General features: G+C 36.3%; 1 protein-coding gene across 3 annotated transcripts in view; it reads right to left on the bottom strand.

The window, feature by feature from the left end:
- Positions 1-881: 881 nt before the first annotated feature.
- The window catches only part of prkd3 (protein kinase D3), a 261740-nt gene continuing 245018 nt past the window's right edge, over positions 882-17603 (bottom strand). For all 3 annotated transcript variants that reach the window (XM_077238666.1, XM_077238668.1, XM_077238667.1), the window contains exons 11-19: positions 13242-13533; positions 10465-10517; positions 10183-10255; positions 8198-8304; positions 7889-8050; positions 6336-6434; positions 4294-4561; positions 2516-2601; positions 882-2428 (exon numbers count right to left, since the gene is read on the bottom strand). In XM_077238666.1, the coding sequence (XP_077094781.1) occupies positions 2255-2428; positions 2516-2601; positions 4294-4561; positions 6336-6434; positions 7889-8050; positions 8198-8304; positions 10183-10255; positions 10465-10517; positions 13242-13533 (1314 nt within the window). In that variant the 3' untranslated portion in view covers positions 882-2254. The remainder of the gene's footprint in view (positions 2429-2515; positions 2602-4293; positions 4562-6335; positions 6435-7888; positions 8051-8197; positions 8305-10182; positions 10256-10464; positions 10518-13241; positions 13534-17603) is intronic.

Raw genomic sequence — 17603 nt, forward strand, 5'->3', positions numbered from 1 at the left:
GTTGACCTGATTGGTTACAAGGTAGTTTGTGACGTCAGAAACACCAGCGATTTCAAATCGCGTTTTTAAGACAGTCTTTGGTTCACTGCAGTTTTAATGGGTAACTAAACACTAAAACAACTTTTTTTAGTTAATGATGTTCATTGATTCGAGTACATTATTTGACATTTGGGTTTAAAGTGTTTTAATTCTACAAAATATGGTGTAAAAACGTCTGAGTGCTGCCCTCTTCAGCGTTGAACGGTGGCTACTGCAGTTGAATTTTCCTATTGGAAGTTGTGGTACCCTCTACTGGTGCACCGACCATTTTTTCTTCTAAAAAGAAGTGGTGCAAGAAGTGGTGCTAGCCCACAGTTGCCGGGGTATTCAAATTAAGTTGCTAATATGAGATGCAATTTTAAAATGCAGCGCTTCTGTGAGGAGTGGCGCAATGGTCAAAGATGTCCATTTAGTGAATGTTTAAACAGAAAAATAAAACAATTGAAAAGCAATGCGATAAAACACAAAAATGTGTTATTTTGAGCTGTGAGTGCTTGGCCACTTGAATTAGGCTATACTTTAACACAACAACATGCAAAGTGGACATTGCATCGCTAGAAACTAATAACTGAATGCAGTTACACAGAGTGGCTAAGAACTCACAACTAGAATCAAATAATTATGTTTAAGTATTTCTGGCCTTATGGTTTGTTCACACATGGCAATTTACTGGTAATGTTATAACTCTTTATCAGACATGATATGACCCAGGTCCCTCAAATATTCGTCCACAGTATTTTCCCACCAATTTATGACCTGCCGAGGCTATTTGTAAAATCAATCTCTCCTTAACAAGGGACAAATCCAAAACCTTAAAAATGAAAAATCACCCCACACTCATGGAGTGTATATTTTTTTATTGACTCATGATGTACTAAAATATACAGAACACTGACACCTGCCAATCCAGCGGCAACATAGAGATGCAATGATTTAGAGAAATCCTCAATACTTTTCTCCCAGATTTCAATGTGTGTGGAACAGCTTTCATTTCATGGACGATGAAAATAAACTGCTTAGAAATGTCTTCTTTTACCCTGATATTCGTTAATTCTCGCTAGGGTGTCTGTGTGTGTATGTGTAGAGGGATGTGGGTATAATGCACTGCCTACTTTCAGAAACCCAATTTATCCAGCTTTATTTTAATGTTGCAGATAGTATTTACAACAAAAGTCCAAAAATATTTTTCAGATTTTCCAGTTCTGGGATTCATAGTTAGAAAGGTTCATTCTTTGGTACAGCACTTACCACAAACAAAAAAAGAAAGAAAAAAGATAACGCTGTCTAACAACTTTATCAAATAAAAGTTGTTAGCAGTTATTTTCAATACTAAAAAGAGCTTTGCTAATAGGTCATAAAGCTTTGTCACAGTAGGCGTTTGACCAACACATCTTTCTGCACTGCTTAGCTGTTATTAGACTTTTAAGACTGCAGTATGAGGAATAAATAAAAATAATGGCTCTGTAAAGAAAGCTGCTGGGGACAACAGCTCTAAAACAATGTAAGAACAAGAGTCACGACAGACACAAATGTCTTTGGTCCGAGGAAGATAATATCTCCCATTCCATCTGACAGATTCAATCAGACATTTATTCAGAGTTTAAACATATTGTAGCTTAAGTGTAGTTCTCGTTTTATCCGCCGATCTTCTGGGTTGTTGAAGAATGGTGTTCTGTCATCTCACATAATTCATTTAATTGTACCAGTTGCAGTGGTTGTATTGTTTAGTGCAAAAAAATGACCCTTTTGAAATCATTCAATCTGCTGTAAAACCTATGTTGTAATATTAATTAGAAAATAATAGAACAGGAATTAAAAAATGCATGCTCCAGTTTGATGCATTCAAAATGAAAGGCTGTGAACGACCTCATCGCTCTCTCAGTTACTATCCTTTGTATGATTGTAACGTGAGTTTCTGAGATAGTGAACACACACCTCGATAAGAAACAAACATAACAGCACCTTTGGGAAAAGAACAGTCATAAAGACTTCTGAATGCACTTCCAACGAATACTTCCACGCTCTGAAACAGGATCCACAGTTTCCATGACTCTCGCTGACATCCCGAGAGCTCTCAATCTCGCTGGCCTCGAGACAGTTTGCTCTCTTCATCGTCCGCTTCAGATTGCTGATGTGTTTCAGTCTCCATAGTGACACACCATTAACAGGTTGCTGTCTTCAAATGACCCCGTTCTTTGTTCAGCTCATATGGCCACTAGGGGTCCTCGTCCATATCGTCCAGGTTTGGAGCCATGATGAAGTGCTTAGGGTACATCAGACTGTGCTCAAAAGCGTACTTTTCCCAGCGTGCATCATCGCTTTCGTGAGTGATGTAGCGTTCACCTCTGCGCGTCTCAAACTCTCGCAGATCAAGCCACGTCTGGTAGTCCTGGGACAGCGCAGACATGGACAGGTTGAGGTATAAAGCTATAATAAAACATTCAAAAGAGGATTTAAAGTTCTCTAGGCTGCTTACCTGAAGCCATGGATGACTGAGAGTCTTATCCACACTGTAACGCTTCCTCATCTTCACTTGGAGAAGATTGTTGATCAGATCTGTAGCTATGGAGTTCAAATTCATGAGAAGGATGTTACAAAATTACAGATCTGGGCCACATTTACCAAAAGAGTAATCTAAACACACAAAAGTGTGCTGTTAGTATACCTCTTTTCAATTAAAAATAAGAAAGTACGCTTTTAGTTTAGTTCTATGTACATATCAGAGATATACTTATAAGAGTTATAAGAAAGACAATTATAATTGAAAAATTATAGAAAAATAATACAAGAATACTTGACATATACTGACAGTTATACAGAAAATATATTTGGCCTACTTGAAATGCATAACCCTAGTAAAACCTGACATATGTAAAAATAATCCATAGAAAAATCAATATATAAAAAAAGATGAAATGCTGATAGCCTGTAATGTAAATAAATTAGATCTTTATAACAGTATAACTTACATAAAATGCATATAAATATCAGTTGCCATTTTATATCTGCTAATAATATTTATAAATTCTTATTAAGATGATATTTAAATGTTTAGTTTTATTATCAAAGCTCTGTAGTTTTTATTACGAAATAAACGTTCATCAAAAGCCGCATGGATCATATTTTATCCTCAAATTTGAACAAGATTTTTCTAAAAAAGAATGCATGGATAATCAAGTAAACCAGGTTGCTTCAGTCCAGCAGGTGTTTATTTAGAAATATTACTAACAATATAAAGGTTAATCTTACGTTTACTTTATAAAAATGAGTAAAGATTTCACAGCAAAAAGAAGGTGAAGGTGGGCGTTTGTGCAATTATACTAAAATACCTTTTACTTGCTAAAAACGTATAAACTATAATCAGACGACAGAAGGCATGTGGTAGATTGTGTGCAAAAGTTTTTTTCTTCTGCTCATCAAGTCTGCATTTTATTTGAAAAATAGCCTACAGTAGAAACAGCAATATTGTGAAATATTGTGTAATACTGTGAAATTTTAATTTAATTAATACATTTAAAATATAAAATGCAATTTACTCCTATGATGCAAAGCTGAAATTTCACATGATCCTTCAGAAATCATTGATGCTAATATGCTGCTCAAGAAACCTTTCTTATTATTATCAATGTTGAAAACAGTTGTGCACCTTAATATTTTTGCGGAAACCGTTATATTTTTTTTTGTAAAGATTCTTTGATGAATAGAAAATTCAGAACAGCATTTATTGGATATAGAAATCTTTTTCAACATCATAAATGTCTTATTGTCACTTTTATCAAATTAATAAATCCTTGCAGAATCAAATTCAATTACTGTCCTCCAAAATTTGGAATGGAACTGCAGTGATATAAATGTAAAACAATTATAGAGCTGTACAGAGTCTCTTCACACACAAATTCATCATTACATTAATTGGATTTAATGTTGAACGAAGTATAATTGGTCCAACAAAAATAAACCAAGCTAGATAACAAAATTTGTAATGATGTGAAATTTAGAGACAGAGAAATGACATTTATAGAGTTGTAGAGGAGTAGGACAGACTGAAATTGGGAGAGGCTGGTATAATCTCTCAGGTCTCGGGCGGAAAGAACTATTCTAAACACACATGGGGGTGGACAGTCTGCTCCCTGTCTGACACATCTAGACATCTCCCTCTTTCTTCTGCCGCAAAAGATAGAAATCACGCAATATATATTTTAGAAAATAGCTAGGTATGAGTTCAGGTGTAAACCAGTAAAGCAAGGGACTTACCATCTGCAGAGATCTCTTTCCAGGGTGTTGAAGGGTACATGAACGCTGCGTTCTGGATTTGGTCATTAATATCCTCGTCCTCATTAAAGGGGAAGGTGCCACTCAAACTGACGTAGATAATGACTCCCACTGACCACATATCTAGGGAACGGTTGTAGCCTTTGCTGCGCAGCACCTCCGGGGCCAAGTACGCTGGTGTTCCCACCACTGAGCGCCGGAAAGACTTCTCTCCAATGATCCGAGCAAACCCAAAGTCACACAGTTTTACCTGGAATATGAGAGCAAGCGGTGGAGTTTGGTCATATGTTGTTACTGGGAATTTCAAATTTGGATTTCCAGATGTGACCCAAAGCATTTACTCGAGTGAGAAGTTAATATTTCAATATAAATATAATATTTAGCAAATAAAATGGTGAAATATGTTTTGCAATCACGTCGCTTCATTAAATTGAGGTTAAACCATTGGAGTCACATGGATTATTTTAATGATGCTTTTACTACCTTTCTGGGGTTTGAAAGTGGTAGTTGCATAGACTGTCAATGGAGGGACAGAAAGCTTTCTGATTTCATAAAAAATATGTGTTCTGAATATGAATGAAAATCTTATGGATTTGGAATGAAATGAGGGTGAGTAATTAATGACAGAATTTTCATATTTGGGTGAACCATCCATGCAGGTTTACGGTTTTCTGATGTTGTTTAAAGGTTACAAGACATGCAGGTAAACAAATTAAAGATTTAATAGTTTCCTGGTAAGTGTTTCATTTTTGATTGTTTTCATATTAAATTATTTATTTTAATTGTAAAAAAATATATAAATTTTTGTATTAGCTTTTCCTTTTTTCAAGCATGTTCCAGGTACATCCAGCATTATTACAAGGCTCTGGAATACTTGATTCTGATTGATCAATCGAACCTTCCAGCGGTATGTTATTTCCCGATAACAACCGGTAAAAACAGATAACGCAGGCTCATCCGGGTTACTGAAGTCAGCGCTTACGCTTGCTAGGAAAGTTTTTCCCTTACTGAAGTTATCCGTTTGGTGAGCTAATAAAAAATTAAATTCAAATCAATATTTTGTGTACAGTTGTTTAATTATGTCTGGTATCATGGACTTGTTCTTTCCTGTTTCATACAAACGCAGCTGCTGCCATTTTGAGACGATTGTTTTGTACACTTTAATGGATTCATTTATAAGATAACAAACATTTAAAAACTATTTAATCTCAAATTAATATCTCTTATCCCCATAATTATGTGGCGAAATGCTGATAAGTGGTATGACTGTACCCTTAAATGTCCGTCTAGTTTGAACTGCTCTCTCTGCGGAAGCTTTGCGTCTAAAGAGTTAATAATATACTAAAGACTCATATCATTATTTCAACATATCAATATAATGTGTCTTATTATTTGCTTATGTGGTAAGTAGCCCTGTAATAAGCGGGATAATGTACATCCAGTCGTTTGTTATCTTAGAATAAACCCCCATCAGAGTGATGCAAGACCATCCTGATCACCCTGTCAGGGTTTATTCTGAGATAACAACAGGCTGGATGTACATTATCCCATACTTATCCTCATACTGTACATAGAGTACATTCATGTAAATCAATATATACTATATAGCAAATATAAGTGATTATTTATATTGCTGCAAAACATTTCTATATTATCACCCAGCTGTATAAAGATATAAGTATGTTCAGAACTTTATCTCCGTTCATACAGTATACTCACTTAAAGCAATATACACTAGAGCAAATCTCAACAGCTTGATTGTTTGTGTAGTCCCAAAATGAAACTATATTATTGTCTAGCTATCATCTAACTATATTATTGTCTAATCTGCTAAATGTGACTAAGGCATGAAGATCATTATAAACATTAACATCATGATTTTCTGTAAAGCAGCTATGAAACAATGTGTATTGTGATAAGTGCTTTACAAATAATTTTGACTTATTATTAACCAGAGGTTCACCAACTCCACTTAGGTGTTATTATATAGTAATTCCTCAAGGATAGCATTCACTGTTGTTTACCTGAGGAAACGGCTCTGCAGACGCCAACAGCACATTTTCGGGCTTCAGGTCACAGTGAACAATGTTCTTGAAATGGAGATGTCGCAAAGCCACAAGGATCTATGACAGGAATGCAGTAACTTAATTCCATGCATTTATCAACTGGATGGTGTTTCTAAAGCTTTAACTGGCCATCAATGTAATATCCACTTAAGATGTCAAGAAAAACCTTTGATTTGTTTCTGATTATCATCAACAGAAACTTTGAAACACTGTCATATGACACGTTTTCTAGCTTTCTGGACTGACATTCTAGGGTAATGCCAGTAACACACAGTAACAATTCATAACATTACATCCCATGGATATTGCACTTAATCATAGTACTGTTCATGTACATGTAAAGATTAGATTTTTTTTTCAACAAATAGAAGCAGAGAAACAGTGACAACATGACAACCATGTGGTTAGAGAGATGGTTATTAAATTCTTATTTAAGATTCATGCTGTGCTAGAAAAAGGTTAGTTCACCACAGTATAAAGGTATAAAAAAGGCTAGAGGAATTATAATTTTGTTTTGCTTAAGATTAAGTACCTAAAACAAAACTCATGTCCATTATCCATTATTGACCTCATCCCATCTCATATTACATTACATTTAAAAGTTTGGGGTCAATTGCATTTTTTATCTTATTTAAAGAAATTAATACATTTATTCAGCAAGGGGCTACAATTTGATCAAAAGTGACCGTTGCATTTTTACAAATAAAAAAATAATATTTTTTTCTATTCCTTAAAAAAAATTCTGAAAAATGTTTCACTGTTTCCACAAACATATTAAACTGTTTTCAGTAATAATAAGAAATGTTTTTTTGAGCAGCAAATCAGAATATTAGAATGATTTCTGAAGGATCATGTGACACTGAAGACTGGAGTAATGGTGCTGAGAATTCTGCTTTAATCACAGGAATAAATTATATTTCAAAATATATTACAATGAAAAGAGTTATTTTAAATTGTTGTAATATTTTACAATATTCTAGTTTTTACTGTATTTTTAAGCAAGTAAATGCAGCCTAGATTAGCATGAAGAAGCATTTTTCAAAAACATTAACAGATCTTACTGACCCCAAACTTTTGAAAGTAGTGTATGAATGCTTTATTTGATAGGATAACAGTTGAGGTGTACAGGGTATAAAACGGACAACAATAGCAACAACAATGTTCATTCCTTTCAATGTTTAAACCAAAGCAAAGTCACTGACTATCAGGGTGAAATCACAATCATTCAATGTTTCCATTTACTTTCATAGAAGCACTGGCTCCTGACACCGCAGACAGAAGCATCTTAACCACATGGCAGCAGCTCTGGGGCTTTAGATCCATGGCTAATGGATGAGCTCCCGCAGCCCTCAGGGGCCCCACTGCTCTAATCAACCCACAGACTCGCCGCTCTAATTTAGCTCTAGATGACATCCAGATTACTGCCTCATCTAAACAAAATGCACTTCAGAATAGAAAAACTGAGAAATTTGATTTGAAGGGATAGGAGGAGAAGGAAAGTGTTTGCAAACCTGTGTGACCAGAAACTTGGTGTTGCGCTCTGGAAGTTTGCTCTTTTCACTGGACAGGATCATCTCCAGCATGTCACCATGGAGTTTCTCCATGACAACAAACACTCGTTCTGGAGTCTCAAACATACGCTCCAGGTTTACAATGCCAGGATGGTGCAAATTCTACACAAAAATAACAACCACGTCCAATATATTAAAGAGAACAGCTCTCTCCACCATAATGCATTAAGGAAGTCATTAACATTTTTGCAGTGGTGTCCACATCCACAACTCTTATCTTGCCATAATCATGTTAAAAAGACTGATTACCTGTAAGATTGCAACCTCGTTTCTCAGCTGGCTCTCCTGTTTGGTGGGAAATCTCATTTTGTCTATTACTTTGATGGCCACATCTCTGCCTGTTTTTCTATGTTTCCCTTGAAACAGAATAGAAAATCCTTTGAAACCCAGCACAAACACATTTTAAGGAAAATATTTAACAAAAAGGCTTTTAGGTTTTAAGTTATAAAACAACAGTTCGTTTAAAATTGAGACGAAATGTATTTGGTGTGTACAGTGTAAATTATAAATAGTACATGTAAGGGGACACTGTATATAAACCCTGCAAAAGAAACCCAGATAGAGCAAACTTGTAAGATCCTGAAAGGAGACCGGATAATAATCCAGCAATTTATAAAATAATTTCCTGCTAATCTATTTATCTATTTGATAAGAGTTTAAATTGTAAGATTTATATAATGAGATAAATGATTTTAGAATGTCAGAGTAAAAATATACTGTAAGATATGGGAAATTAGCAGATATATGGTCAGTAATATAGTTTAACAGTCATTATTCTTAAATATTTGAAAACTGACCCATCAGAATCAAGTAATCCATTGTGCAGTGCAGTGTTATTTTAGTATCATTCAGATACTATTATAGTTGTTATTAATATTTTTAATTAGATTCTATTTTCAGTTTTCCTTTTAATTTTAATTCTAATCGTAAAGGAGAAATGTTAAATACTGTAATAACCCTGGTGTTGTGTATTATATATAAATATATACACTCACCTAAAGGATTATTAGGAACACCATACTAATACTGTTTTTGACCCCCTTTCGCCTTCAGAACTGCCTTAATTCTAAGTGGCGTTTATTCAACAAGGTGAGGAAAGCATTCTTTAGAAATGTTGGCCCATATTGATAGGATAGCATCTTGCAGTTGATGGAGATTTGTGGGATGCACATCCAGGGCACGAAGCTCCCGTTCCACCACATCCCAAAGATGCTCTATTGGGTTGAGATCTGGTGACTGTGGGGGCCTTTTTAGTACAGTGAACTCACTGTCATGTTCAAGAAACCAATCTGAAATGATTCAAGCTTTGTGACATGGTGCATTATCCTGCTGGAAGTAGGATGGGTACATGGTGCCCATAAAGGGATGGACATGGTCAGAAACAATGCACAGGTAGGCAGTGGCATTTAAACGATGCCCAATTGGCACTAAGGGGCCTAAAGTGTGCCAAGAAAATATCCCCCACACCATTACACCACCACCACCAGCCTGCACAGTGGTAACAAGGCATGATGGATCCATGTTCTCATTCTGTTTACGCCAAATTCTGACTCAACCATATGAATGTCTCAACCGAAATCGAGACTCATCAGACAAGGCAACATTTTTCCAGTCTTCAACTGTCCAATTTTGGTGAGTTCTTGTAAATTGTAGCCTCTTTTTCCTATTTGTAGTGGAGATTAGTGGTACCCGGTGGGGTCTTCTGCTGTTGTAGCCCATCCGCCTCAAGGTTGTGCGTGTTGTGGCTTCACAAATGCTTTGCTGCATACCGCGGTTGTAACGACTGGTTATTTCAGTCAAAGTTGCTCTTCTATCAGCTTGAATCAGTCAGCCCATTCTCCTCTGACCTATAGCACCAACAAGGCATTTTCACCCACAGGACTGCCGCATACTGGATGTTTTTCACTTTTCACACCATTCTTTGTAAACCCTAGAAATGGTTGTGCGTGAAAATCCCAGTAACTGAGCAGATTGTGAAATACTCAGACTGGCCCGTCTGGCACCAACAACCATGCCACGCTCAAAATTGCTTAAATCACCTTTCTTTCCCATTCTGACATTCAGTTTGGAGTTCAGGAGATTGTCTTGACCAGCACCACACCCCTAAATGCATTGAAGCAACTACCATGTGACTGGTTGATTAGATAATTGGATTAATGAGAAATTGAACAGGTGTTCCTAATAATCCTTTAGGTGAGTGTATATATAAAGAATACTTAATTTGTCCTCTGTACCTCCATAAACGATGCCAAACTGTCCAGAGCCCAACACTTCATCAGCAAATATCTGATAGATCGAGCTGATGTCCTAAAGACAAAGCAAAGAAAGTTAAAGACAAATATTAAAATCAATAACCATTTCTTAGTCTACAGATTGATAACCCTAAATTTTCTCTCTCAGCTTTTCATAGTTCTCTTGCGGTGTGACTTTACCGTGGCCATGACCGAACAAGCAGAAGTGTGTATAATAAGGGTTGTAATTGTGAAATATTGCCGGTAAGCACAGTCAAAACTCACCACATTTTCCTGGATTTGACTGTTAGATACAGAAATGCTGATGGACAGTTCCTCTGCAATACACACACACAACAAAATACAGACATTTGGATTAGCCTTGGCATTTCATACAATGTAATATGAGTTCAAATTTGTATGTGGGGAAAATGTGAGGCAGAAAAATATATAATTTTTAATTAGTATCACATCCAACACATGCAACAAATTGTGATGTGACATTTATCAATTTGATTTCCATAGACATATTTCCCACCATCCTTTTTCTGTTTGCCTGTGCAAAATGTGAGAATAATTTAAGCAAATCCTATATGAAATATATAATAAATTGCACATTACTAGAATGACAAGAAGGGTGAGCTAGACATAGTAATTGTAAAGGTGTTTTTTTTTCTGATTATTTTTTTAGTTGGATTTGCTTGTCTTCAGACAAGCTCTTAATTAAGAATGTCATTCATCTCTGGGCTGAAATCTCCTCTGAATACTGAATTAAAAGTGTGTTTGTTTCATAATTAAACAGCTTTCATTAATCCAGACCTGTCAAACCTCTTTAATCTTCTGTCTCTCAACACAATTAAATGGAGGTACATTAGGATATTAAAGACTAAAGCTCAGCCGTTTACTCTCCAGAACAGAGTTGCAAATCTGCCAAGAGTCAAAATTCAACCATCAGATTAAAGGCACACTCAATACGTTTCTGTTTTTGTTTCACTTGCTCTTCTTCTTTTCTGTTGTCTTGGGCTTTGTACTGTCAACTATCAATGCACAAATTTTGTTCATTAACTGCTGCCACTTTAAAAAAAAAAAAATCCATTTCATACAAAACTAAATAAAAATTGCATCCTTGAAACTTCTTGAATCATAATCTGTAGTGTCGAAGCCACACTGGTCTCAGTTTTTACCATTGCTTCATCAATGACTGCTTGTTTGAACATTTAAGATGTCCAAAGCACTTAACATAGGCCTTCACCACATGTGAGTGTACAGCATTTTAATAATCAATATGTAGCAATTAAGGTAACACTAACAAATCTTACAAACCCCAAACTTTTGAACTGTAGTTTAATAATGTTATCGAAAGAAGTCTCTTATGCTCAGCAAGGCTGGGCATTATTTTATCAAAAATACAGTACATGTAGTGAAATATTCTTACATTTTAAAATAACTGTTTTCTATTTAAAAATATTAAAAAATGTTATTTATTCCTGTGATCAAAGCTTAATTTTCAGCATCATTACTCCAGTCTTCAGTGTCACATGATCCTTCAGAAATCATTCTAATATGCTGATTTAGTGCTCAATAAACATTTCTCATTAATATCAATGAAATATCAAAGTTGCTTTTTTCAGGATTTTTTTGACAAATAGAACATTTAAAAGAACAGACTTAATTTAAAATAGTCACTTTACTGTCACTTTTGATCAGTTTAATGCACCTTTTCTTAAAAGTATGAATGTCTTTCAAAATCAAAACACCTTGAACTGTAGATTAAATAATATATTAATGGACAGGAGATATCTACTGATTTTTGATTAGCCATTTTTATCTTTGTTGGTGTGTAATAGTTCTTTGACAAACAACTGAGAATAATGTCTGCACCAAAATGTTAACCCGAACCTTTTTATAAAATGAATAGGTCACCCGAAAATTTAAGTCATCCTAGGTGTATATGACTTTTTTCTTTTAGCCGAACACATTTGTTATATCAAAAAACATCCTGAGTCTTGCCAGCTTTAAAATTATATTTTGTAAGATTTTTGTAAGAAAAAAATCTCCATTTAAAACTTTGTAAACTATAATCACTGGCTTCTAGCAACGGCTGTATACGCGTTCACGAGAGAGTCGAGTTCTGGTGGAAGGGTGACCTCTGACCCGACATATGTGTAGGACGTTTGAAGTAGGTGTAGCGTAAGCTTAGGTGAGAATTGAAGAACACAGAAGTGCAGAGGATGGAGTAAAACAAAACACTGGTCACGAATTAGAAGTCTAAAACGAGAAGAAAGAAAAATGAATACATCTCAAAGAAAAATGAGGGACTTCAATATAAAAGAAGAGGAGCTACGTCCTACATCATACGTTGGGTCAGAGGTCACCCTTCTGCCGGAACTCGACCCAATGTATGATGTAGGACGTAGCTCATTGGACGTAGATCATAATACGTAATAAAACATACTCCAATGACCTTAGTTTTCTTTACAACTTAAAAAATATTTTTTTCAAGTGTATGTTCCAATTCCTATGATAGCTTTCTGTGAGGAAGAGACCAAAATTTAAGTTCTCATTGTATATTTTGTGCATATGGCACTTTATGACTTTTTTTTGGAACAATAGTAACTTTAACATGTTATGAGGCGGTTATACAAATGTTACAGGGTTAGTTCACCCAAAAATTAAAATTATCCCATAATTTACTCACCCTCAAGATATCCTACGAATTGGAACATACACTTGAAAAAAATATTTTTTTTAAGTTGTAAAGAAAACTAAGATCATTGGAGTACGTTTTATTAGAAAACACTATTTCAGCCTTTTTTACTCCAAAATTTCACGTTTAATACATTGTGTTATTTGCCGTATCTTAGCAATAACTTGTGTAATTTACTAGCAATTTCTGAGTGAAAATCGTTTCAAAGTAAATCCTGCACTAAATTTTTCAGAGACTTTTTTTGTGTCCTTTTTGGAGCTTAGTGGTAGAAGCTGTTAACCACTTTAACTTATGGAAAAGAACAGTATGAACACTTCACATGTTTTTAAAGACTTTTGAAGACTTTACTACTTACTGTGATCTTTATTCTGTCCTGCAGCGGCGCCCACGCTGGGCTGTGGTGTTACTGGAACGGGCATCAGGGCCTGGCGGATGGCCCTCTCCCAGCCCTGGGCCACCTCCAGCCCCACGCCTCCGGCCGCCAGCGCAGGGTTGTGTATGTGGAGGTGGGAGCCGCCAGTGTTCTCCCCAACGTAGTACACCATGGTTGCTGTGATGACCTCAAAGCAGTGTGGATTGCCTCCCAGGGCTAAACTACTGAAGTCACGCGCAACCTCCACCTGCAAGATCTCTGACAGGGGAATCTCCTGCGGGTCAGACAATGAGTCAAAAATTCAGACACTGACTCACTGACAGTTAGATAAGACTGTTTAAACAATTAAACAACCACGGATTTTGCTTTTTGAGTCATTAAATTAATCCAAGTGATGCTGAATAAAAATCTCCAGTCTAGTTTGAAGTTTGGCTTGTCAATTTCATCAATTCTATGGTGTCTCGCTGATGAAATGTAAAGAGTCCATGTAGTTCCTCCAATTTCGAACAGATCTTCCTTATCACATGTCAAAAAAGCACCATCTACAAATGCAAATAAAGGTTGCCATCCAGAGTTAAGCATACTGTTCTCAAAGCCTAATGTACCAAGTCTGATAAAGACAGTCTCTTAAGTGTCCACCTTCTGCTCAGCCCCCAAACTTGCTCTCAGGAAAACAGTAGCTGTGGCCAATCAGAGCGAATGCTGCGCCTGCGGTCGTCTCTGAATATGAGATGAAGTGCTTGTGGTTTGGTGGGTGAATCATGTGACCCAACCCTATGAAGAGCCCCATGATTACAGGGCAGAGCAGCAGAAGCGCGTGTGTATACGTGTATGAGTGTGTAGGCAAGTCTCACTCTAGCCACTGATACATTATGAAGGAGATGGTCACACTTACGGGGGTGGACTGCGGTTATCCTGAGAAAGGCCTGAAACCCCCCTTACCCAAAAACCAAAAGTAGAGGGCTTCAATCTTCAAAAGAGAACACTATGATTTCCAAATGTGCAAATCTGACTGGTTCTGTTAAGTTATAGATAGAAATCAAAGGTATGATCATGTCTCACGCTGTACTTTAAGTTATAAGGTTTAATGCATATGGTTGTTTTGGGGATCATATACCTTACTCGTTTTGCTGAGAAGTTTGTGCGTCTTTACCTCACAATCAATTCAGCTAAGAAAAACTTTACAATAATGCCAAATGAGACAGTCTTTGTTACCAAATTGATCAAGTTACTCTTTAGGATAATGTAGAGCTTCAATAATGGTGAATAGCTCTTATTTTGCCAAAAGTATGGATTCATGTCTTTTAGGATTTAAGACACGAGCAGAGCGCCAATATGATAATAAAGTGGTGTGTAAAACAGTCTCAAACACACGCTGAAGTCTCACCCAAGGCGTTGAGGTTTCCTGACTTTAGTTTTACAGCTTGGAATACCGGAACATTCACAGACATGTTTGTTTTGTTTTCTTTTTAATCTATGGCAATATGACCTTCACATTCACAGATGTGCGCACATTAAAGAAGACACAACCAAAGCACAATTAATTCCCAGTGGTAGTCATTACACTTCCGTTCTGAAGTTTGAGGTTGGTATGATTTTTTATGTTTTTGAAAGAAATCAGCATGTTTTGATCAAAGGCAAAGCTGAAATTTAAGCATTAATACTCCAGTCTTCAGTGTCACATGATCCATTAGTAATCATTCTAATATGATGGTTGCTGTTGTGCTGCATTTTAAATGATAGATTTATTTGTCAGCATTCTTTGATTAATAGAAAGTTTAGATCCACTTTAAATTAAGTATCTTTAACTATACAGTACGTACTAACATTTAAAAATGTATCATTTGATACAATGCACTTATTGTGTACGTTTTTTTTAAATTAGGTGTTCAAGCACGAAGTGCTGAAAACCTATTGTATTTGTACCGATTTTTAGGTGTTCAAGCACGAAGTGCTGAAAACCTATTGTTATTGCTATTTGAAAAAAAAAAAAAAAACCTAAAACGCATCGTGCAGCCCAAACCGTAAGGCCTAGAGACTTGAAACCTGGCCAGGTGGTAGGGCCTCAGTTTGGGGAGAACCTATCAGAGTATGACCCCGATTGGCCCATAGGTGGCGCTACAGCAACCAAAAGTACTAAATTGCTCATAACTCCTAGACCGTTTTGTTATGGCCGATTTTGTCCAAATCCTACTTTTGCGAACTAGTCCCTGGTTTTTTGCCTGATCGGAACCAGACCAGTCTAGGACAATTCTCTGGACTCTCTAGATCAATAATTATCAAAAAAAAGTTGAACTTTGCCCTTTGGTTTACTGTAACAGGGTCGTTTAGAAAAGGGGGCGTGTCAAAATACACTCAAAAGCCTATAAATCATAAATAAAAACTCAGAACTTCACAAAAACTGACGAGCACATGTGTCATGACATGGTGAAGAAGCATGCAGAGTTTCATGGAGATCGGACCATAGGTGGCGCTATAACTGTCAAAAAGGTCGCCTATTATTAGGTGTTCAAGCACGAAGTGCTGAAAACCAATTGTAATTGCTATTTGAAAAAAAAAAAAAAACCTAAAACGCATCGTGCAGCCCAAACCGTAAGGCCTAGAGACTTGAAACCTGGCCAGGTGGTAGGGCCTCAGTTTGGGGAGAACCTATCAGAGTATGACCCCGATTGGCCCATAGGTGGCGCTACTGCAACCAAAAGTACTAAATTGCTCATAACTCCTAGACCGTTTGACTTGGAATCAAGCGTTTGGCACCACTGTGTTCCTTGGCTCAAGGCGGACAAGATGTATATCTCGGATTCTCGATTTGAGCAACAAAAAAAATTTGTTATGGCCGATTTTGTCCAAATCCTACTTTTGCGAACTAGTCCCTGGTTTTTTGCCTGATTGGAACCAGACCAGTCTAGGACAATTCTCTGGACTCTCTAGATCAATAATTATCAAAAAAAAGTTGAACTTTGCCCTTTGGTTTACTGTAACAGGGTCGTTTAGAAAAGGGGGCGTGTCAAAATACACTCAAAAGCCTATAAATCATAAATAAAAACTCAGAACTTCACAAAAACTGACGAGCACATGTGTCATGACATGGTGAAGAAGCATGCAGAGTTTCATGGAGATCGGACCATAGGTGGCGCTATAACTGTCAAAATGCTTATATACCATTAAAAGAGATTTTCACAATAACATATCCCGTGTGTGTGTGTGTGTGTGTGTGTGTGTGTAAGCATGCATAATATAGTTAACAACTGGTTTGTTTTAGTGCAGAATACTGGTGAAATCAAGTGTGTTCAAAATGAAAGTGAGTCAGTAAGTGGTCTTCTATTGCCCTCTCTACTTATTAATAGTCTTTTCACATGTGCTTTTGCATTCATATATATAGACAATAATAAATCACTTATATAACAATTACTATTATAACACAATCATATTTTGTCAGAGTTTATCACTTCAATTGTTCTGATGCTTCACATAATGTCTATCAATGTGGTAAATCATGGTAAATAACGCCAGAAACATGGTAAATCATAGTAAATAAGGTAAATCATGCTAGAATCCTGGTAAATCATTCTAGAATGTGCTATATCATGGTAAATCATCCTATAACATGGTAAATCAAGGTAAACTAAGATAAATCATGGTAAATTATGGTAAACCATGTTAGAATCATATTAAATCATACTAGAATGTGTTCAATTCTGGTAAACCATGTTAGAACAGGGTAAATCATGGTCAATCATACTAGAACTTGGTATATCATGGTAAACTATGGTAAATCATACTGGAACATGGTAAATCATACTGGAACATGGTAAATAAAGAAAAATCAAACTGAAATGTGGTATATCATGGTAAATCATGCTAAAACATGGTCTATTCCATCTATGATGTCAGTGGTTAAATGCTTGCTACATAAAACTGAATGTCTTTTGATGCTTTTGTGCTTAACGGCCTTAACTGCTTGAACACGGCTAAATGCTGCTTGCAGCTTTAATTATTATTATTATTCTTCTGCCGTAAAACGCATCGTGCTGACCAAACCGTAAGTGCTAGAGACTTGATATTTGAGATTAAGGTAGCACAGAAATCGAGGAGAGGTTGAGAGAGTATGAGCCCGATTGGCCCATAGGTGGCGCTATAGCAACCAAAAGCGCAAAACTGCTCATAACTCCTAGACCGTATGTCCTAGACTCAAGTGTCTTATATCATTGAAAAAGCTGGAGGCCTGAAGAACAAAACGTATATCTCAGATTTCATTTCCGGTATGCAAATTTTCCCGCCATTTTGAATTTTGTTAAAAACCTACTCCTGCGAACTAGTCCCTGGTTTTTCGCCCAATCGGAA

This window comes from Siphateles boraxobius, unplaced genomic scaffold (genome assembly GCF_051911475.1).
Source record: "Siphateles boraxobius isolate OS27281-9 unplaced genomic scaffold, OSU_SipBor_1 22, whole genome shotgun sequence".
NCBI classification, from domain to species: Eukaryota; Metazoa; Chordata; class Actinopteri; order Cypriniformes; family Leuciscidae; genus Siphateles; species Siphateles boraxobius.